The sequence below is a fragment of the Lagopus muta genome, chromosome 2 (genome assembly GCF_023343835.1).
Source record: "Lagopus muta isolate bLagMut1 chromosome 2, bLagMut1 primary, whole genome shotgun sequence".
Classification (NCBI taxonomy): domain Eukaryota; kingdom Metazoa; phylum Chordata; class Aves; order Galliformes; family Phasianidae; genus Lagopus; species Lagopus muta.
The window spans coordinates 89,683,590-89,707,763 of NC_064434.1; the positions used below are offsets into that span (position 1 = coordinate 89,683,590).

Below are 24,174 nucleotides of genomic sequence, written 5' to 3' on the forward strand. Positions count from 1 at the left end.
GTGCTTTTGCATCTTCATGATATATTTAGCAAGGCTGAATTACTCTGAGAAATTAAGCAAAAACCTACTGAGAATGATGTATACGATAAGAAACCACAATCTATTCTATGCTTAATGTGAAATAATATGATCTCTTTTCAACTATGGTACTAATTCATCTTTCAAAAACGTATTTGTGTTCAGCTATATGCTGGCTCATAGCATAAAGTCCTCACAGCAAATCCATGAATGATGAAAAAGCTACTGTTTTCCTTCTTAATGGCCTAAAAAATGTCATCATGATCCATTCTCAAGAAAAATGGTGTAAATGATAGAGCGCCATAGGCTAAACACATTTTAAAAAGAGGAGTGTAAAGATTTTTTAAATATATATATTTAAGGAAAAAAAACCTCTTAAGAATACATATATACCAAAATGAAGAACATAACTTTCATCCCAAGATACCTGTATTACACTCCTACACAACTCATCTGCCCAGAGAGAGCAGTAAAAACATAAACGCTACCCCAGCAGTTCTGTTCCAACAGCATCTGTTAATTCACTCCATTTATAAAATACATATTGACAAAGACAACTGAACTGGGACCAGGGAGATTTGATTTGGTGTGAGAAAGTCAATTCAATGTGATTTTGTTAAAGGGCTCCTGCAGGCAAATAAAAGAGTTTAAGTAATAAAGTACATAAAGAGATGTTTTATGAGCCAGCCCTGTCTTGTGGCAGCCACACAATGCGCTGCTAAGCAAGAGGGCCTTGCTCCAAGCTGACGTTGTGAGCCCTGTGTGGATGCTGTGGATTAGGCACAATTAGGGATCAAAGTAGGGAGAGCACCGTGGAATCAGTGAGGTTCACCGCATTCACTCCAAAATATGCCACTGGAGGGGAGCAAACATTGCCAAAGCTTTTAGTTCAGTCCTTCCTGACAGTCACCATGGAACAGGAATACTTTGAAAATCACAGAGGCTAAGGATCCAGGGAACACAAAAGTAAATGAAAGAGTGAGCTCATTTTGGGGGAAAGGAGTTCAATCTTCTGATCTGGGATCTTAGCTATATGCTAGGATCCTCAGCTGTTCAGCAAGAGGCTCAAACTGGCACAAACAAAAGCACTTCCATCATCAATCTTAATACACCAGGCAGAACTGATACTAAACTTTTATTTCCATGTTTTGAAATTGAGTTCCCTTCCAGGACTGCGATTGGTTTTGATATCTTCTGTCAGACAGAGAAAATCTAAGGCTGATGGTATATAGCTTAACTAATTAATGCAAAAAGAAAAGACACAGGAAAATATCCAAATGAGATGTATAATAATGCTTCTAGTCTCCGCCACCAGCTAGTCTTTATGAGGAAGTAATGTTCATATTTTAAATCTAGATGATGCATAGTTTCTTGCAATATGCAAGAAATCCATGGGATATACCAGATGAACAAATGACTAGCTCTAGTGATTGAGCTTTGTTAAACTGTGGTGGGTTTATCTCTGTGCAGGTGTATAAAGGTGTATAACTGAGGGATGTGGGCCTCCAACCAGATAGCATTTGTCACCTTTAATTCCTAGTTGACTAACTCCACATCTGCAGCATGAATAGAAAATCCATTTGTTGGGATGTGTGGCACCATGACGTGGAAAAGTCCAACCTCAGATCTACTGGCTAAAAGATGACTGATCCTACTTCCTGACTGGAATAATGAAAGATCATGCATTCTTTTCGAATTTTCTGTCTCCAGACAACACAACTTTTGGACAAAGGTAAAGAAAATGAGTTATGAAATGCTAACAGTTTTGCAATCTATCAGAACAGGTGAGTAGAGTGCAACAGCTTCTTAATAAAACTGGTATACACACCTTAATTCTTTGAGCATCCCACTGCTGAAAAGCAAATGCTACAAGAGATTTAGAAAGATGGAAACTCTTTTTTTCTTGAAAATTCTCACTTACCTGTGTGAGCTTTGTATGCAGTCCCTTTTTCCTCATCACCACAACAGACCAGGTTTGTGCTTACGACTTCTCCACCACAGCACTGCTGGCTAAAACTGTCATGGAGTGATCCACCACAGCAGATTTGGTTCCCTGATGTAGAATAAGGCATTCCGTGGCAGCAAGCGTCACCAATTCCAACTGAAACTCTGTTTTGTTCTTCGTTAGGGCAGCATACTTCACCTGTCAATTTAAGAACACAAAGATTTTTTTGCATGTACAGTTCTTGAAATCCCTGAGAGGATCTCAACTGATTGCAACAAGCTTTAGTCTGGATTCACACACCAGTAGCTTAGTGTACAAGATAATTGAAAGAAAGCACGGAATCACTTGGTACTTTATAATGATGTACATGCATTTATTTATTTGTAAAAATAAAGAAACATAAATTCATGAATTCAGGGCAAAAATTCTGTGAGATATCAGAATGCAAACATTACAAATTGAGAAGATCAACAAAAACAATTTATAAAAATGTAATTATACAGTTGAAAACCTCTAGATAGAGGTAGCTGTACAGTAAAGGGAGCTCATTCTTCCTTTGATCAATGAAACAGTCTATTTCTTCACAGCAAAAAAAAATATCCCTATCTCTTCCAAATTCATTCTGGAGTTGTTTGAAGGACAGTAACAGTTAAAGAGCTTTTCATGTCAGTAAACTTAATCTGCCAAAGATCTTAAAGATTAAAGTAACTTTAGAAACTAAACATCATCACCACATTCAGTGGGGTTGGCTGATACTTCAACAAAAACATCAGCTGTTGCTCAACAAGGACTTAAGATACGACTGCCAATGAGAGCAACACCATAATGGGACCAGATACTTCTGGTTTATGATATAAAGAATACAAAACTGACTGTAAATGGCAATAGTTTCCATTTGCTAGTACCTGCACTTGATCTGAACCAGTGGTCTAAAAGTTAAGGGTTTTTTTCTGTTTTGTAATATTTCCTGTGGATCAGACACCACTGATACAGCACTTGGAAGAAATAGGGAAAATATATCAGAGTTGTTCTTCTGCTTCCTTTCTAATTTCTAATCTCTATACCTTCAACCCCGTATGCTTCAGCACATCTAGAGCTAACAAGCTGGCCAAACAACATCTGGGAAATATGTATGCTTAGAGAGCTTCCTTATAAATTACTTTATCAAATAAAGTCAATAATAAAACAAAACAAAAATATGAGAACAAATTTTTAGAGTATAATAAATATAATCTGTTTATATACTTCATCATATTTTCCTGTATCCTTTGGAATCTAATTCTAATAACACAGTGAAAGTATTAAAACACAGAACACAACTTACATCTATCATCTATTGGAAATAAAATTGTTTGGTTTTTTGTTTTGCTTTGCTTTTTGTTTTTGTTTTTAAAGAACTGTTAGACATAAGACACAAAGGATCAGTAATCTTCCAATTAACCTCTCAAAATGGGATCCATTCCAAGCTAGGCTTGAAAATGCTCTTGCTCTGAAAAGTACTATGCAGTCTTACCCGTTAATTGTTATCCTTATCAAAGAATGACCCACATTAACATTTAGCTTCATGTTATTAGCATATTTATAAAAATGAAAAAGGAAAAAAAGTGACCAATATTGTTCATGTTGCTGCCCTTTAGAGTATGGAAAAAGAGAAAGTAGCAAGTATACTCAGGGAAAAAAAAAAAAAGTTTAAAATCATGTACAGATTTCATGCTTGTGAACTGCTGACTGAAGAACTACTTTCAGATATAAGACATTTTGTTTCATTGTACTTTTCTTTCTTGATCTAAACAACATTAAGCTAGTCAGCATAGACCACTGGCTGGGGACAAGGGTCACAGTATAATCTTTCCATTTTAGTACACTGAAATTAATGAGGCCAGCAAAATACTCTCCTCTGGTTCTTCCATATGATAGCACTTTTTCTGATGACATAATGAAAGACATTCTAATATTGTGATATATGAATTACTTTTCAAGAGATCAGAACTTGGGACGTGCTGAATGTGCTGGCAAAAATTCAAGCATTTCTGAGCCTGCGGAATGTGTGCCAGCTTATGAGTAATGGAAGCATTTTAGCTCCTGATCTGACAACTGTCCACAAAGAGATATATGCTCTTAACAATGCCCCAAAAAGGACTCTTTTCTCTCCATTTCAAAACACCAGGAAAACCAAACTCTGGACTACAGCACAGAAGCATGGTTTTGGCAAATTCTTCAACAATTCTGAGATTCAGACAGTGCAATCCACCTTAAGAGAGGAATTGATTTCCATCAAAAATAATACATATAGTTTGATATGTAACATGATAGAAATAAAGAGCAGAAAATACTGTAGAATATGTAACATGCAGTATCAACCCCAAATGCTAGCAGTGATGGCCAGGGAAAGTCACCAGGGGTCAAGTCAAGCAGAGAACTAAACTGCACCACTAAATTGCCTGATGGTGTTCCTATTAGGCAGAACTGCCTTCCCCATTATTCGGCACTTACTGCAATTAAATATAGTTTGGTATAAATTAGTTCTCTGGGAAATGACCCAATAATCAGGTTTTATCAATTAAGCCTTTATTGTATAAAGTGTACTGTATTTAGAAGACAAAGTGCAATTTTCTTTGCTTATCCTACTAAACACAAGCCTAGAAGACACTAGAAATCTGGATAAATCCCACATTTATTGCTATGTTTTCATTCTCCTTGGTATAACAGATACATCAACTTTGTTGTTTTGTTTCTTTCAAGCACTTGAAAGCAGTTGTCTCTTACCTAGTAATACCCTAGTGTAATAACCACCACAGCACTGATGTTTCGGTTGCACAGCATGTATCTGACCACCACAGCAAACCCCTGGTGAATTAAGAATAAATGGAATGTACTTGTCCTCGCAGCATTGGAAGCCAGGTTTATTGTCGTGCAGAATCCCATTACAACATACCTAAAAGTAGTTTAAAATAAAAAATCAGTAAGGCAATATCTGTTAAACAGAACATAACGTGTTCTCTTACAAAACTATGTATATGAGAAATGCATACAAAACATCGAAGTACAGACACTAATCTGACTGCAGTCAAATAAAATGTAACTTGGCTAAAATCCTGTGCTCTCCAGCATTATCAGACTTCAATAAACTACTGTATATCTGACAGAATGCTGCTATTTTGTGGCCTTCAACCATACTGCACCTTAATAAAATAGTCCATTAACATGAATCATCTCCATATGCCTTGCAGGCTGTTTGAGTCTCTCTGTGGAGTAGATTGCAGTATGTAGATATAAGACACCACCGCCCTGCCCTTTCCTTTTCTTTCCTATTATTTTGTCACTTATAAGGAGACATATCTGAGACCCATACAACTAAAAAAAACAGTTTTCCAATGTGGTCTCTTACTTTTTTTTTTTTCTTCACTATAAAATATGTGGGATCTTCTTGTAACATACGTTCACTTATGACTACAGTTCTTCAGTCAGCGTGATCTAAAGAGAGTAGCATTTCTATAGGAATGTTAGGTTGTTGTTTTACTGTTGGGTTGGTTGGTTGTTTTTGTTGTTAGTTTTTTTTTCAAAATAACATTTACATAGAAATAAATTTTGAAAAGGTCTTTTAACTGAGGTCTTTTTGCTAGATGCTGTCAAGAAAATAATGCGCTTGAACAATCAAATAATTACTTCCATACTTATTCCTGTGTAAATGAAGTGACACAATGTACACAGAAAATTATATAGAGCAGGCAGTAGAGCAAATGTAAAAAATGTAACCTCGGAGCCTGCAGTCAGTGCAACCTTCATTAGCCAGGAGGATGCTTCTTACTATTAGACTGAGAATGGCAGAATGGCACAGATGTTGGAACAGAGTTGCTCCTTTCTTTTTTTTTTTTTTTTTCTTCTCACATGGAGCACTTCTACCTTTTAAAGTAACCACGTTCTAAGTCATGTCATTTTTGTAGCAAAGGAGGAAAAAAACCCTATAGAAGAATCTTTTCCTAGCCACGTCAATTAGTGGCTAGGAAATAAAATAAAATAAAAATAAAAATAAAATAAAATAAACCCATATACTACCAGACACATGAAATACAATTTATATTACATTCATAATGTCAGAATAAATATAGACAGAAGAAAAAATGATCTTTAATTCTTGAATACATTAACAATTTTTTTTCCTGGCTTTTATGGGGATAATTTTTTTTTCTGTGTTTTTAAAATTTGAATGGCCTTTAGACAATCTCCCTTTAGAATATTAGGTTAGGTTCTGAAGTCACAACTTACAAGACAGCAAAGAGAATTAAAATGGGTAGGGCAGAAGATGTTCCTCATTATATTTTGACATTTTACAGCCTTATATACTTTGAATTGATGCATTTTTCTGTGCTTTTTCAGCATACTTTCCCATTCAGCATCCATGTTTTAAACTACCACTGTAGCTGAACATTTTCTCCTCAGGAATTTTGAGCCTCTCTCTTCAGGTCCTATTTTATTTATTTATTTATTGCTGTTCAACATGTCACTGATAATGTAATCAAATCTACTGATTTAATCAACCCACTGTCCTTCCAGATCATGAGTTATGTTGTCAAATAAAACTCAGCTTTACACCTCTTCTCTGCTTTGTATCTTTTGGATTTCATTTTCTAAGTCTGGCACACACTCCATGCTGAGTTTTTACAAACATCAAATCGAGTACCGTCATGATACTACTCCTAGAACAGATACATTTAGCAACTCTTGATACCTGTAAGGACAGTCCTCTACTCAAGACATCACAACCAGTAAATGCTGTACCCGCTTGTGCAAAAGGAGGCCAAATGCATGTTTCTTACATATTCCTTGCCCTGACTTGCATGCCCTCTGGGACTGTGCCTCCCTCTGTGATCCTTTGAGTCAAATTTCTCTGCCTCTTTTCATGGATTTCATTTGTCACCCTGTTTTGATTTTTCAATGATGGGAACCCTTCAAATTTCACTTGCAGTCTTTCTGTCTTTACAGATGAAGAGACTTGCACATTCTTGGCATTACCTTGGCTCAAATGCTTGAACAGCCATTTCACTTTCCATGAGACAGTTCTAGTCTTATAAATAGTAGAAACAGCTGCTCTGCATATTTCACACCGAAAAGGCCGCTTCAGTGGTAACTCCAAAAAACTCTACTTGGAACATTTTTTCTGTTTTATTGGTGCCTCTTCTCTTCTTCCCGAATTCCCTAAAAAAATCCCCAGCTGAAAAGCTAGGTTTGTTCCAGTAGTTTCAGCAGACACTTATTCTTGTTAAAAATGATTTAAGATCCTCAGTATTTCTCAGTACCCCTATAGTCAGCTTCAAAAAAGGGGTCCAGTCAGCTCTAAAACAAATTCAGACTCTCCTCTGGCAGTACCAATTGATGTAGATGGTGATATTATTATGTAGCTCCATTACATCCTCTGCAGTCAGCTGTAAATTGTTAATAACACTTTTTTGGCAGTTCTGTAAAGATAGTTTCTATTTGCATTGATATTCAGCCCAACAATTCTGCGTTATCAATCTATAAAATAAAATGCATTCAAGTAATGCTAAAATTATGTCATAGACAAAGAAGAAAAGCAGGTGGATTGAAAGCTATAGAGGCAAAAGGTTATTATTATCTCATCCTCTTAGATCTCAAAATGACAATCCCCACTGGATGGTGTAACTGTTCTTGGAATCAGAACCCTGGTGGCAATCAGATACAGTGACACCAACATTTTAGGCAAGTCTGAGATCTCACTCTCATAAATGGAGTTGAATGCTTGATGTATCTTGCTAACTAGAAGATCTCTGTTACCTGTGGAGATGAAATAAGATGCTCGTCCTGAACTGTCATGGGAGCCCTTAAAAGTGTTGGTAGACTGAGTTACTCCTAAATCAATCCTATAGATATCTTCCCATCCAAGCACGTGGAGGGGACTGTGACCCAGGAGTGATGGGACTGGGCATGGCTTGGCATAAGAAAGGATTACTATCATATCTGAGAAAAGCCTGATTAACTAAGACTCTACTGCAGAGTAAACAGATATCATGGCGCAATTGCATTTTTAAAAAATTATTCTTAAGAATATGTAAAAAAAAATATATATATATATAAGTATACATTATATATTAATATATATAAAAATAAAAATTTACCTATGCAACTAGGTTTTATAAAAATTTTGTCATCCTCAATCCCTCTGCTCACTGAAGACTTTGCTGAAGTTATGGACATGTGCCAGTTAAGCTAGGACTGATTTACTCAAATAAACAGATGTGCTAGGCAGCCATGTTTATCCTTCCTGTCAAACACTTGCTGCCAAAGCCACTTTGTGAAATAGCAATTCACAAAACACTCTAAGGAATTCCTATTAGCTACTAGAGTTCATTAAAAATTTCTGCCTGTGAAGCAAACACCAGAGAAATGATTGACCCATCATGTTCTCATGTGAGAGAATATTTTAAATTAGCAAAGCTCATTCTTTCTTAAATTATCCTAGAATCTATATAAACACTTTTTCCCCCCCCTAACATATTCATCTGTTTCTGAAACTGCTGTTCTCTTTCAGTAATTGGTACAGCCTTAGATCAAAAATCCTTGAACAGAAATTACTGCTGTTCTGTTACAAATTACTAAATATTATCTTACTAAAAAGAATTTCACTTCCTGACTTTCAGGTGTGTTACAAAACACATTGTATATGAAGTGTTCTCTTTTCAAAGGTTCTCTAAGCCTGAAATAAAGTGAAAAGACTTCACAAAATTGCTAGCACTGACAGTCAGTTTTACGTAAATATTGACACAATATCCTTCATCAGTGTTTAGATGTGTTCATTCTCTCTCCTGGAAATCACGTTTGTCAAGCTAGCTATCAAAGCACTACTTTGCTCCTGTACTTAAAGAGAAAAATTTTTAACAAGTGGCTTGTGGCTTATATAGCTTCTTGCTACTGACAATAAAAAGTTCTGAAGCTGTATTAACACCTTCTGTCAGGACCCTTTTAATTGTTGATGTTTGTTGATGTTGATCCAATGAGTATGGAAATTATTAGCCCTTGCACTACTACTTTAATTACATTTTTACTGTACCAGATTCATTATTTTCAGTGCTCACACTGAGATGCCAGTGACAACAGAAGGACAGTTCAGAGCTACATGGACAAGAAAGGAAGGAAGGCCTTCCCCACCAAAGTCAGATTATGCTTCCTGATGAATGAAGCTGGACTACGTTCCCTTGTTAACAGAAATACAGCCCTGCATATCCTGTGCTATGTACTCTGTAAACTGATGTCTGATCTAAGATTTCAATCAGAACAAAGCTATGAAGCACACCTAACTGAAAACAGGGAGAGATGGGCAATTTTGGCTACTTGGGAACACCCAAACAACAATGGTTTGCAAATGGTTACTGGTTACTGCAAATAACATCTGTAGGACTTTGGGACCTTCCTGGCAGTCAACAAAAGTCACCATGAGTATTCTTGGCTGTTCTGATCAATCACACACAACAATCTTTTACAATTATTTTTGCACTCGAGAGGTATACATCTATCCAGGTCTGATTACAAGGACATGGGCAGTGACACCAGCCAGGGCATTTTGTTAGATCTTGTTAGAACAACAAAGTCTGCAACACTGCAGCAGAACAACAGATAACAACCAGAAACAAGAGATACAGACTTGAGCAAAGCTTGTTTGGGATAATAGGAATGTTTTCTCATCTTTATTAGGCTTACTATCAGGAATGTGCATGTAGAGATGTCTCTTTTAGCGGAAAGGTTCATTTGCTCTTTCAGGGATTCCCAAGATAGCTCTGAGCAAGATGGTGTATTTACACAGCACAATGCTGTGCAGAGATACTAGCTTGGATCCTAACCAGGGCACACACATGCTAGTGCAAACCTTTGTCCAGCTAATTAGTGTTGCCTTTCTGATGTCACCATACTCCTTAGCTGTACCTAATTTAGCCAATGTTAGCTGAAGAGTCTCTGCATCCTTCTTTGCTGCATGGTGAGAACACACTCTTGTCTCCCCTGTACTGAAAAACTTGGATTTGCACAGGTAGTGAGGATTGTATTTTTGAGATCTCTTAATTAGACAAGAAATGATTAAAAAAAAAATCACTCCTTTTCTGCAGTGCATCATAATAGCAAGTGGAAGTGACAAATCCATAAGGAAAAATCAGGAAAAAAATAATCCATGACATGTCTTCAAATTATTTATATATATATATATATATGTTTTAAAAAATTAGTATACCTGTTTTTTAAAGGCTCAGCATTCTCCTCACTGAATTCAAGGGAATTATGAGTTGGAAATTAAACCCATTATATCTTGTACACAAGATGCAACAAATGAATGGAGCAAAATGTTCAACTCCTTTAAAAGAATTCTGAAACCAATTTGTCTCCTGGAACAATGTACGTTACCTACTTTCATTGACTAGTCTGTCACCAAATCTAATATGTACAAAAAGGATATTTATGTGGAAAGATATTTACATATGTAAAGAAAATGAACAATAGGTAAAACAAAAATCATCTCCATTGTTTTTTGTTTTGCTTTTAGTAGTTATTATGCCTCATAGAGTAGTACTTATGCAAGAGAATTTATTCTGTCCTAATCAACCTCCAACTATCAGAAAAGGACAGAGTTCTTCATTCAGTAGGAGAGAAGGAGAAGTTATGAATTTGATAGCTCCAAATTCAGTCATTTACAACAGGACATGTTCCAATCACAAAATTCACCATAACAATTAAAGGCAGTCTAACTTGCTGGCAGCTCCTAAGGGAAGACAAGCATCTTCCAGACTTGGAGTAGTGTTATCATCCCTAGTGAGGGAATGTCATCTTTGCAAGTGGATTAGAAAGGTGCTGCCACTTCAGATCAGCAGGAAAATGCAGGGCTTCAGTTTCCTTAGCTGTACACAAATAAGAGGAAAATAAAAAAATACTAGTACAGCACCCTCTTATCTAGAGAGATGCAGTATTGTATTCTTAAATATTTCCAACACTGATAAGCTTTTAATATAATTGATTCTTAACTTTCAATAGACTATACTGAGATGGCTTCATTTTACCTACCAAGTTTTTTGCATGCCTGCAAGGAAACTTAAAAATGCAAGTCATCATGTCAAGAGTTTTTACTTTCAAAAGAGTTGGGGACTGAGATCTCTATATATCAGAATCTTTTTTTTTTTTTTTTTTTTTTTTTTTTGTCAAACAAAAATGCCCCTTTCTTGTTCTGAATCCAAACATCACTTTAAGTGTCATCCTTCACACTTCGCTGTATCATTAATGGATGGCAAATAGCATCTGGCACTGTGGTAAGAGGCCTTCTTTTCCAAACAAGTGCACACTGGTCAGCATTGCTTTCTATACTGCTATCTAGTACACTGTTGAATCTAAAGATAACACATAGTAGCATAAATACTTCAACATTGTAACTAGTATAGAGTGACAGTGAATCCAGTAAAAGTGTGAGAGAGCTGCTACATAAGCAGGAATGCTACCCCTATCCCAGACTAGCGTAAGGAAGAAAGGGACATTTCTAGAGCTTTATAGAAACCTCTGTTACAGACATTTTAGATCACTGTTAGTACACAGAGCAAACTAGACAAAGTATCGGGGGTTTATAGTGAAGAAGTATTCAATCTTCACTCACAAAAATTTAAAAAAAAAAAAAAAAAAAAAAAAAAAAAGTGAGTGCTTCAATTTCCTCAGGATCTACCAGTCACTTATTATGCGTTTTCTACCTAAACAATTAGCACTCATTCATAAACACCCCCCCAACCATCCCCATCTCTGACTGCTAGGTGCGAAGAACAAATAAATGTCTCTTTGTACTTCCTTGCAATTGTGTGAGTATAGCAATACTCCATTGCATCATGGCACAGTTAAAGCTAGTGACATGTTCAGGTGTACAGAAACCACCATAGTAAACAATGTGCTATCATTAGAAAAAAACTGAAAGTTGGGAACCTATAATAATAAACTGACACTCTTGAGGACTCAAAGTTATCATAAATTTACAAAATTATTGAAAAAGTAAAAATGCAGAAGATGACTTAAAACTAATCTAATATAAATATTACTCACATGTATGCTAAAAGATCTATTAAAATGTCTACTAAGCTAAAAGCATGAAATAAGTAAATTCACCATTTAGAACAAAAAACTTCCTATAATTTACTTGCAAGGTTTAAGAAATACATACGTTTAGTATAGTATTGCTTTCAAGGGAATGCAAAAGCTAAGGCTGTGTTGTCTGGGGTAATTTATATTTTTATTTGAACCCCCCAGATAACTCACTTCCTTAATTACTGTCTTGTCTGACAGGGAATCTTGTGAATACATATCGTTTGCCTTAGTCACAGAGCATGTGATGATGCTTTTGACAAATAGGGACACTATTTCATTACATTAAATCTTACTTTCAAACTAAGAGATTTCTCCCTCATTTGTCAATAAAAACCATTACAGACTTCTGCTACGCTATTGATCCTACTCCTAAACAGGAACTAATATGAAGATTAACCTGCAAATAGCCATAATTTAAAAATACATCTGACAAATCACAATGGATCTCATTTGGGGCTGCTCATCATTGTCATGTAACAACCACCCACTTGTAGCTGAATCTAAATAGATTTTCTGAATAGGAGAATCTAGTCATTCAGCCAAGGAAGAATTTGGGGGGGTTGGGGGATGGGAGGGAAACAACAAAAGAAACAATTTTAATGACCACTACTTGCCATGCACGGTTTAAGAAATGATTCCTCACATACAGAGAATATACTTTTACTGGTGTTTTTGAAATTCAGCATGCACCTAGAAACTTTCTTATGGCCTTTATGTGATCCAGTGTGATAAAAGATTTGTACTAAGTACCATCATGTGCCCCACTTGAGCTGACAAAGGACCTCCTGCAGCAATTCATAGCATGTGGTCTACAGTGTAAAGCTGAGGAAAATCTTCTCAGAAGAGTGGCAAGGCACTGGCACAGGCTGCCCAGGGAAGTAGTGGAATCACCATCCCTGGAGTTGTTCAAGAACCAGGGAGATGCGGGTTGGTGGTTGGACTTGGTGATCTTAGAGGTCATTTCCAATTTTACTTATTCTATGAGTCTTTGAAACCTGACTGTTCCAAGCAAGATGCAAAAATACATACCAAATTCTGTATATGCATATGCCTACAGTGTAATTTAGCACAGTGGGATGAAAGCGATATATCCAGAAGTTTAGTAGAGAGATCCCTCAGATGGTCTGTGAGACTTACTTGGTATTATAGAATCTCACTCCTTGGGATGAATGCCTTCATTATACACATTAACCAAAATTTTCTGAAGGGAAGAAACTTTGGATGCATGTCTTTGAGTGAGGTGGTCCACAGGACTGGATAGAAACATGATGTCTCCCTCCAGCAGTGAAACATAACGTCTCCATCCAGCAGTGGGGTACATTTGAAATATTTCTGAAGCACACAGCCTGGTTTGGTTTCCTCTGCAAAGAGTTTAGTTCATATATATGAAAGCCATTGTGACATTAAACTAATGAGCAGTGGATTTGCTTCAAAATTCTACTGTTGCTTCAAACTGCAGCTTCAACCTAAGACTTTCAGAAATGTTAACCTGTTCATGTCTTCCGAAAGGAGAAACAAAGTTAGCAATCACAGACAACAGAATCACTTGTCCTCAGATAACTGACATAATTCTGCCAGAAATATTTACACAACTGTCCCCATACTAAGCTCAAACATCCACATACAATTTTAAACACACTTCAAGACATGTATCACAGTTTCATTTTCACAATGTTAGAAGAAACAGAATCCTCCACTCCTCTTCTGATAGTTTAGGAGGTTTACACACTTGTTTCTAAAAGCATAACTCTTCCATATATCATTAACTTAAGAATATACCTTCATCTCTGGATGATAACACACTTCTCCACAGACATTTTCATGCTTCTTACATTCAAGAGGAATGCACATTCCAGTATTTCTGCTGCTCCTTGCTGCTGGAGTACACCTCTTAAATGCTTTACGTAAGACTTCATATCCTAGGATAATGCCATTTGGCTGTCTGGGCGAAACCCAGTTGATTTGAAGAGATCTGTGAAAAGCAGAAAACTAGCATATGTTAAATTATTTCAAGTATTTATATTTCTGCAGATACTTAGCATGCAGCAGTTCCAATTTATACTATTTCACATAAAGTGAAATATTTCAAATATCCAAAACATTCACCTGAATGGTGCAGATACATTTCACACCTTCAATATACAAAAGGTGCAAAAGCATGAACACTTATCAAAACTCAAGGAAAATTAACTGCTCCCACAACCAAGGTCTTTAAAAGTGGCTATTTAAAACACATTCCTTTCATGCTTCTGAAAACGTGTATAATAAAGTCTTCCTAGCATTCTAACCATTTCAGTTAACTGGTAAAAGAAAGGATTCACCATGCTTTCTTGGTGCTCTAGCATGAATGGTTGTATACATGAACTGTTGTGAAGGCTGGAGTAACCATTCCATCCCGGGAGGGATGGGAGGGCAGCTGAGAAACTGAAGATCACCCCTAGGCTATGGACTATAACCAGTGCAGCTGTTCAGTCACCATTAAGAAGAGATTTGCACTCAACTTGCCTTTTCAATACTCAAAAAAAAAAAAAAACCAAAAAAAACAAAAAACAAACTAATGTTGCTCTGAAACTTTAACACATAAAAGAAAGAATTCACCACTACATCACTATACAGCAGTTCTCTTCTGTGCTTAAATATTTCAATAGACACAAAAGTAAAAAAAAAAAAAAAAGCAAGTGTTTATAACAAGTAAAACTCAAGAATTCTGATTATGAGAAGAAAAGTAGGTCTGCAGCTGCCCATAGAAGATTGTAAAAATCCTGTTCTTGATTTCAAGTTTGATATCAAGCCATCATCAATTTAAGGAAAGTATCTTAGGGAAGAATCCTGTTGAGCTGTAGTAGGCTTATTGTTACTGAAAATGTGCAGGTGTTAGCTCCAAAATCTCATTTAACATTACAATATATGTCTCAAAAAGGACATTTAAAACACAAATTTTTCTCTGTCTTTTATAATGTACACATTTTACACAGATATTTCAAATGAAAAAATCATTTCTGGCATAATCTGGAATGTTGCATAAAACCGGAATTTCATTCACTATGTCTTTTTTCTTTGGCTACAGAGGAGGAGATTCCAATGTTATGCATAGATCAATAGGTGGACTTCAAACACTGTAGAGTATATACACAGGCTCCAAATATCTCTTTTTAATCTCCATATCCCAATCTGTCTGAGTGCCAGTAACATGATAAATTAGCATTAATATGAAGTGAAAATATTACCACAAAACAGCAGCTGCTGAGATAAATGTTAACGCCTTAACAAAAAGAACTGAACTATTACTTCACTTCTGTAAGATATAAACAGAAGAATACACACTGCAACAAGTCTTTGAGAATATGAATTAATGTCACCTGTGAAAGAATTACTTCAAAGGTGGCTTGCAGAGGTACCATTTTCACTCCAGGGTTTTGATCTGAACCACAGATTTAATTCTGTATTCCATATGTGGCTGGTTTGTGTTAATTAAGAGAGGAGATTTAGATTGAATATAAGGAAGAAGATTTTACAGTAAGGGTGGTGAGGCACTGGCACAGGTTGCCCAGAGAAGTGGTGGATGCCTCACCCCTGGAGACACTCAAGGTCAGGCTGGGGGGGGCTCTGAGCACCCTGATCTGCTGTAGGTGCCCCTGTTCAGTGCAGGGGAGATGGACTAGATGGCCTTTAAGGGAACCTTCCAACTCAAATGATTCTGTGATTCTAACACAGGGACATGAACACACACTTGCATGTGTGCACACATGCTAAAATGTTTACATTTAAATGTTATAAGATTTCACTTAAAAACATAAAAGCAAGAAAATATGTTGTTAAAAAATTCAGAAAAATTTAAAGAAGGGTAAAGAAGAGAAGTGCTTCAATCTTTATAAATGCCACTGTAGCTCTCTGCTGGTCTTTGCACAGGACAGATCACAGGAGCAAAGTGAGCACTTCCAGTTATATCTTTGAATTATCTGCTTTCTGCATTCAGACCTTGAGAGTGTCCTATAGAAGCACCCTGCCAGTTTTTGCAGTTTTCAGGTCTCTAAAAAATTTCAAACCAGGCCCAAGAATTCATACGAAGATTTTAATATTTTATCTTCTCTGCAGAATTTAACATATATTTCTTCATTTAACAATAACTTTATTCAATTCATAGATGCACATTTGGTGTGAGCACATCTTAGTATCATACAAAACTACAGCTGCCCCAGTAAATTCTGACACGGGAGTTCACTGCATAGTGTGATTGAAAGGGTAAAACCCAGTATGACCTTTCAATAAAGCCACAAAGGCATGCTCTCACAAGACTGGTAAGCCCCTTTCAGTCACATCCACTTCTCCTGATGTTCACCACCCATGACAAATTGAGGTGGTTTTGAAAGCATCACAGCAAGAACAATCTATGGTGCAGTTAAAAAAAATCATCAAGATTTTCATGGAAGTGAAATGAATGAATTAGTTTCAACTTTTTGACCTATGCTGTCTGAAGAAACACCCCAGCCTGAACTGAGAAACTTCTCAAGCAAGTGCAGGCTGTCTGGGACATGACGGGCACTTCAGTGTGCAACTCACTGTATCATGCATGCTGCCCACAGAAAATACAGCTGAACCTGATTCACACAAAAGCTGTTTCAGGCTGCAATACTCACGAGATGCTACAGCAGTTTTAGAAGATAAAGAACAATTTCAAACTGACCCACAAAATTTTATTTGCTTTTGGTTCAACAGACCAAACTGAAAACATGTGAAGAGGATCCAGTCTGACATTTCTGAGTGTGTGTATATATGTATAAAACTATGAAAAATTTTAGCATTTCACAGTTTTGCTTTACATTTTAAATACCTTTTGATAAATGAGGGCAGGACAAGGGGTAACAGTTTTAAACTAAAAGAGGGTAGGTTTAGAACAGATATAAGGAAATCCTTTACAATGAGGGTGCCAAGGCTGCCCAGAGAAGCTGTGGCGCCCCATCCGTAGAAGTGCTCAAGGTGAGGTTGGATGAGGCCCTGGGGAGCCTGAGTTGGAGAGTGGTGTCCATGGACATGGCAGGGGGTTGAGGCTCGGTGGACTTTAATGTCCTGTCCAACCCACAAAAGGAGCACAAGATTCGTTCAACATTCTTAAGACAGGGAGCACTGCTATTATTAATGACCTATGGATCAAATACTCTCATCATGAGTTCACACATACTACACAACCATTTCAACATTGCTGCAAAGTAGTTAACTATTTCTTGTAGCATGAATTGCTGTGCCGACATTATTAGGGAAGCAATATTACACAGTAGAGAAAGTCTGATGAACAGCTTTGCACTTCTATTGATATTAAAAACTGCTTTGGAAAATCTTTCTGTCTTGTTTTTCCTATTAACAACGTAGAAAGAGTAATCAGGTTTCCTCCACAAGAAACACTGCTTTGAACACTTTAGGCAAAGTGCTATTAATCTAAGCATACTTCAGAGCCCTGACTTTGTGTTTACTCTGTCCTCTTATCATTTCATGACTGGATGTGGCTTCAAAACAATCTTCCCCAGGATATTCAAATAGTTATTAATTCCTTATTTTACAAGTTTACAATATTTCCACAAGTTTTCCAAGTACAGATTGCCCAGAGAAGCGGTGGTGCCCCATCCCTGGAGGCTCTTAAGACCAGGTTGGATGGAGCCCTGCACAGTTTGAGCTCATGGGTGGCAGCCCTGCCCACGGCTGGGCCTAGGGCAGAGTGGCTTTGAGGTCCCTTCCAACCCAAGCCATTCTACGTCTGTATGATTACAAACAGGAAGAGAAAGCAGTATTTTAATGCAAAATGAACTGTTTTCCAATATATGATAAGTACTTAATCCACTACAAAAATTTTAAGTCAGCACCTATAGGTAGGGAGTATACAGACGACCTTCTAATCTGTGCAATAAAATGTACTGCTCGTCTAAAGAGACAAACCCTGAAGTCCTAACTCAAAACAACACATACTCAATTTCTATGCAATTTCTACCCATCTAAAGATGGTCGATATCACTCCTCCACAACCTTCTAGCTCCAAATACCATAACTAAGAGAAGATAAAAAACGAGAATATGACTTCAGGACTGGGTTCCATACTGTTTTCTATTTGAAGTTTGGCATTATAAAATAACCACTCCAGGACTGTGACCTTTTGTGCCAAGTTTCAGCCTGAAGCTGAGTTATTAACTGCAAAGGGTGGAAAAGCAAGATATTTATAATGGCTTTGGTGGTATAACCTTCATTAGAGCACTCTGGATGGAGCTGCTACCAGAAAGACTTCTAAGAAGTTGGTGCTGAAATTGTAATTTATGTCATGCAGCACCTTGAGGCAAATTTTAAAACAATTATTTGCAAATGCTACAAAGACATTATCCTACAGCATTCTCATCAATAATACAGCCCCCCAAACTGATTCAGAAGAGGAAAAAAAGCCATGATTCCAATTAAAGACGATAAACTGCATGATCTGTATTGTATCTCAGCTATCCCATGAGTCTATACTGTAGAAATGCTTTTTTTTTCCTCTGTCTGATGACATTAAAATGTTCTCTTGTCTACACAAACTATTTTTTTCTCCAACTCTCCTCTTTTATGGAGGATAAATAAGCAAAATTCATATTCAGCCTAGCACCAGCTGAAGCTGTCAGCTGTAGTGTTTGTCATATTTCAATCAAAGCTGAAGCCAGACAGTCATTTTTATACTGCACAATCCTTACATACTCGAGGACCAGAATTAATGAATTAGCTATTGATTAAATTCCACTCTAGCAAATCCACCGTGGCAAATAAATGAACTACTCAGGGCACGTGTAGGCCACGGCCAGACATGTCCGGGCAATCGATCAGTAGTTAGTATTCTTTTGGGATATAAGAACAGCTGATGATAATATGACATGTAGGAAAAGGCAGTGTAGAAACAGAGCCTGCTTCTGGCTGAGCAGATTATAAAGTAGGAAGGCATTTTTGATCCTTTTGCATTCATGTGTTATGACATATTTAGTCTATATATAATGGCAGAAGCATGCATAAGTGTTTGCAGTACAGACAATACAGACAAAGGCATACATAAGTTAAAGCCAAGGGCAAAAGATGGGATCCTGAATTGAGTCCTTATCATCAAACAAGCTTTGACTATATCTGTATATGTGACAGAAAAATAGGAAGCTTAATTTCACCCATATACAAAGACAAATGCTGAATTCAAACAAAACGTAGAAATGATAAACAGTAAACTAAGTCTTCAAGAGCCTGAAGGAGCAAATCCATTCTGTTGGCCATTTCAGAAGGCTCAGTTGTTAGATTTCTGTTATTTACAAAAAAATTACTTTTTTTTGTTGTTGTTTCTACAAACTAACAGAGCTTATGAGCTTATTATGTTACTCCACCAGAAGTGTAATAAAATCACAGGAACAATAAAATACATGCAGGAGGTTAACTTTTTTATTGTTGAGATAATACTGAAAAATGTGCTATCGAGCCTTGTTTTAGTCTGATTTTTGAAGATATTAACTCTCACAGAATCACTGTAGATGCTACTAGTTGGCATCTCCTCAATATTGCAAAACTGTTAGTCCTTTTACAATTAAGAAGTTTGCTCATGCCCAGTGGATATGCAGATTGCAAACAATGGTTCAAGGAGACACAGATGTGTATGCCATTTAAGATAGCTTACTAATTTTTACTGTTGTGATGGGTGACTTCTTTTTACCCACAATTACTCTAAGTTTCCATTATCAGCATCGCATTGCTCCCAGAGCATTAATCTTCCTCTTCCTAGCTGACAGCAAAATGTGATAATTTTCATTCCTCTACACTTCTTCTTTTAACTACTTCTACTTACGTCTTATTTATTATCCCAGCACAGTGATACCTAAATGGCTATACACAACCAACCAAGAGGGAAATTTCTCCAGCTGCTCATTTGGCCAAAAACTCTGATACCAAAAATAAAAACCATGGGTGGACTGTTATTTTTTTAATGTGCCTTATTCAACTGAGAGATTGGTCCCCACTCTGGACCTCATTCCAGGCACAAATTGCTCTGATATATGCAGACCACTCTTAGCACAGTACCTTGAGCCAATTACATGAATAACGGGGGCTGACAGCTGCTCTGGCTCATCTTCCACAGTTGTAATCTGAGTCCCATTGCTTCTCACACAGGCATAGATAGTGCAGGCTTCAATCTGATGAAGAAGAACATGAGTTTCAATTACTCAGCTGCAGAAATTATTTAACTCTGCCAATCCTTCAGATTTCTTTTGTCACTCTGAATTTTCTTATTTTCTATTTAAATTTCCGTATAGCCAAGAAAATACAGCAACTTTGAGATAAGTATAACTATCAGAAATATATTATGCTTTATCACATTTTCCCACCCCATTTGGAAAAAAAAAACATGCAGACCTCTGAACTCTACTGCTATTCTCTATTAAATTATCACGAATAGTGTTGCAGTTAATTTGTTATTGTGTATATATAAGCAGAATCTCATAAATAACATTGAAAAAAATCTCCATCTACAATGGGATAGGAAGACAATAAGCCAGCATAGTTTGATTTTGGTTCTTGAGTAATCCATTTCATTTTGCTATACCTACCACACATTCTGAAATAAAATTAATTTTCCATAGTATCTTCTATTTCTTCACATTTATGTTGGAAAATTAGGCTAAAGATAAAAATGCAAACATACACTTGGTTATTAAATATCTCATCAAAATTAAAACTTGTTCCTTCCGGTTCTTGGAATTAAACTAAGCAGAAGCAAACTGAAAGAGCAAGAGAAGGACAGTGACAGGGTTTCTGTATTAGCAACACAGAGGTTGTTCAAAATACAAGAGAACAAAAAGAAAAAAAAAGCAGGAATGCAGGTAGATTGCCAGTGAGATGCATGTGTATCCAAGATAATACAGCTTCCAGAACAAGAGCAACCCAAAGGAAAAAAGAAAAAAAAAAAAAGCTTATTTTGACATTACCTATCACATTGATGCAAACATAAGTGCAGTATAAAAACTAAGAAAGTGTTAAAAAAAAATAATAATATCACAAGTGGCAGAAAGTGGCCATAGTAAATTAATAGAGAGGGTCTATAAGTGAGGCAGTACATCGAATTTGCATTGTTATTGAGAAAAGACAAATGCATTTCCAGGCAGCATTCAGAAAGTCATATGTGTATTCATGGATGGAGGTTTGCTGTTTTCAGAGGGGCTGCAACACAGAAATGTTACAGTACGCCTGCTTGTGATGTTTATTTATGGCATGTAGTAACTGGGTGGAAATTTTTCAGAACGAACTGCACATGGCTACTACAAAGTCTTCTTAAAATAAGATGAAAGCTATTCCTGAAGCAAATAGACAGAAATAATTACAATTAAATGTCAAACTGTGTTTTTGAACACATTAGTGCAATTCAAGGATAGAAATATATATATATGCATTTCTATTGCCTATCGTATTTTTTCTGTCTAGAGAGACAAAGTGGAAAACAGAAAAAAATGTTGTACTTATTAACAGCATAAGAACTACTACTATGATTTGAGATATCAAGACTGCTCCATCCTCAGAAGAGTGAGGAGAAAAAATGATAAAAGAATGACAAGTGCAATATCATTACTTCTTTGTGCTGATACATTATGCATGCCTGATGTTTCTAAAACAATTGCAATTTTCTTTTAATGAGTAGGAGTGGAATCTTTGCTTCTTTGTAATATATGTTGGGGCTTTGCTAATGTTGTAGCACAGAGCATTTAGTGGAAAGTAAATGGAGTTTTGATGGCTTGAAAAAAGAAATAATGGAAATATGTGTTATGAGAAAAGTACACATACAAAAAATATGCTGAAAATAAATTTATGCCTTGTATATATATGTACACAAATACTACTGCAAATATATGGCTGTGTATGTAAAGAAATTTATGAAATTCAGCTTGTATGCTATGTAACACAAAAAAGATATTCTAACCTGTATATCATATACAGTGAATGGAGACAAGTCTGCTAAAAGAAAGGACCCAGGCTCGTTCATTCCAGTCTTGTACTGCTTATTGTTTACATAGATAGAGTACTCTGTGACAACACCATTCGGGTTTGAAGGCGATGTCCAGATGACACGTACAGCTGTACTGTTGATGATGACAACCTCTGGAGGGAACATGCCCTCAGGCTCTAGAAATAAAGGAAGAAACTGAATAAACTCCAGCTGTCTTTGCAAAAGCACTTGTTTAACCAAATGCAGATTAGTATTTAGGTTTAGCAAAGGGTTCACTGCTTATCTGCTTTCCTCTGATGAAGTTATCACAGTCTGTAGTCTTCTGTAAATTGGCTTATTATACTCTCAGTTAGAAACCAAGAGAGCTGATGCTAAAATGCTTTATACCACCAGCATAGTGTCAATCATCAGTGGTATGTGGCCAGTGAGATATGATGATAAATTATTCACCCATCTGCAGTGCCAACACATAAACATTATTTTTATGTCTCCCCAATCCCAATCTTTCCAAAAGAGAGAAAAACAAAGCATTTTGCTTTTAAAGCAAAACCTGAGATCAAAATACTTTATCTCTGGTGGAACGTGACGTTATCAGCCTTATAGCTGAAGCAAGATGAAGCAATATGCAATATTGTCATTATGTAAATGGCTTTGAATGTTGATTACTATAGGTAATGATGAAGTCTAACACTTATTTAAAAAAAAAAAAAAAAGAAAGAAAAAACAAACCTTCCTTAGCGTTAAATTACATAATTATCTAAGCATGTCAGAAATAACTATGCAAAGTCCTCTTTTTATCATAAGGACCCATCTTTACCAGTTGAAAAATTGCTCTTGCGATCGATTCTATTTTATAAACAAAAGGTGCTGACCTTTGGCATCAGAAAGGAAATGGAATCCTTATTTAAAGGGCTTTACTAATGACCTGGAACACTTGCTTCTGAGGTAATGATTTTATAATGTTTATAATGAGACTTTATAAAGCAAAAAGATTAGAAAGACCATTCTAAACACATTTTAGATTCACTTTTTTTTTTCCCCTCATCCCTACCTCCTAACACACATGCATTTGCTAACTGGCATAGAAATGACTCATAAAGTAATTTTCTCGGAGGGTGAACTTACACTTAGAGTTTCTGGTGACTCAGGAAAGGCCCTCACATACGTCTGTCATGTCAAAAGCACATCGCTTCACAGAGCAAATCTTTTAAAAAAACATTAATTGTTTTAAAATTCCACCATTTATTGATAGGAACTCAGTTCCAAACTTAGTGTACACAGATGTATGTAGGAGAAGATGAGAACAAACTGGGTTAATATCTGCTATTAGAGCTTTTGCTTCTGTCTCAGTGGGACCCGATATTGATCTACCACATGATGACAACCAGCACTTAAGCATTTTAGCGTTTTAGCCCTTTTTCCTCTTATACCGGAAATTTTATAATGGAAGGATGACTGATCTCAACCCTAACAAAAATCAATCAATTTCATTCTCAGAGTTTAAGTCAAGCTGCATTCACTGCTAACCAACCTCCATCTGAAGTAATCACTCGCACAACTTCACTGTTGATGCTGTGGGCTCCGTTAAAAACTTGAAAGAATATTTGATACTCTGTGTTGGGCTGCAAATCACCTATGACTGCATAGTTTTCATCAGCCTGAATCCTCTGAGATCTTCCATCAGCAGTGGAATTCAAGGAGAGCATATAGTATTCAACATCTCCTTGCAAATCCTGTAGTGCTGAGAAAGGAAAAACATTGGGACAACAACAGAAATATTCAGTCAGACAATTTCTCATCAAAAACGTTTATCTTGAAGACAAAAGCGGATTTTTGCGAATCTCCTTACTGTAAAATTATGCAAAGATTCCATCAAGTTCTTTAATGTCCACCCTACACCAATAAGCACAGAATGCTCTTCCAAATTTCTCAAAATAATTGACAGCCCATCACCATATGGGGATGATTTTTTCCTCTAAATGTCAAGTAAATTAAGTGATGAAGCCTGCTGCCAGCAATGGTGCATGGACCTTGCATTTCACCACTGCAAAACAATGTCTGGACTTTTGTCTGGACAGAACGCAGACAGCTAAACCTTGCGCTATGCTACTAG

At 36.5% G+C, this 24,174-nt stretch overlaps 1 protein-coding gene across 1 annotated transcript in view; it reads right to left on the minus strand.

The window, feature by feature from the left end:
- Positions 1-24,174, minus strand: part of USH2A (usherin) — a 391,434-nt gene that overhangs the window by 82,351 nt on the left and 284,909 nt on the right. Inside the window, exons 45-50 of the mRNA XM_048935557.1 lie at positions 23,593-23,802; positions 22,035-22,237; positions 20,144-20,256; positions 13,859-14,051; positions 4,730-4,898; positions 1,940-2,161 (exon numbers count right to left, since the gene is read on the minus strand). Of these exons, the coding sequence (XP_048791514.1) occupies positions 1,940-2,161; positions 4,730-4,898; positions 13,859-14,051; positions 20,144-20,256; positions 22,035-22,237; positions 23,593-23,802 (1,110 nt within the window). The remainder of the gene's footprint in view (positions 1-1,939; positions 2,162-4,729; positions 4,899-13,858; positions 14,052-20,143; positions 20,257-22,034; positions 22,238-23,592; positions 23,803-24,174) is intronic.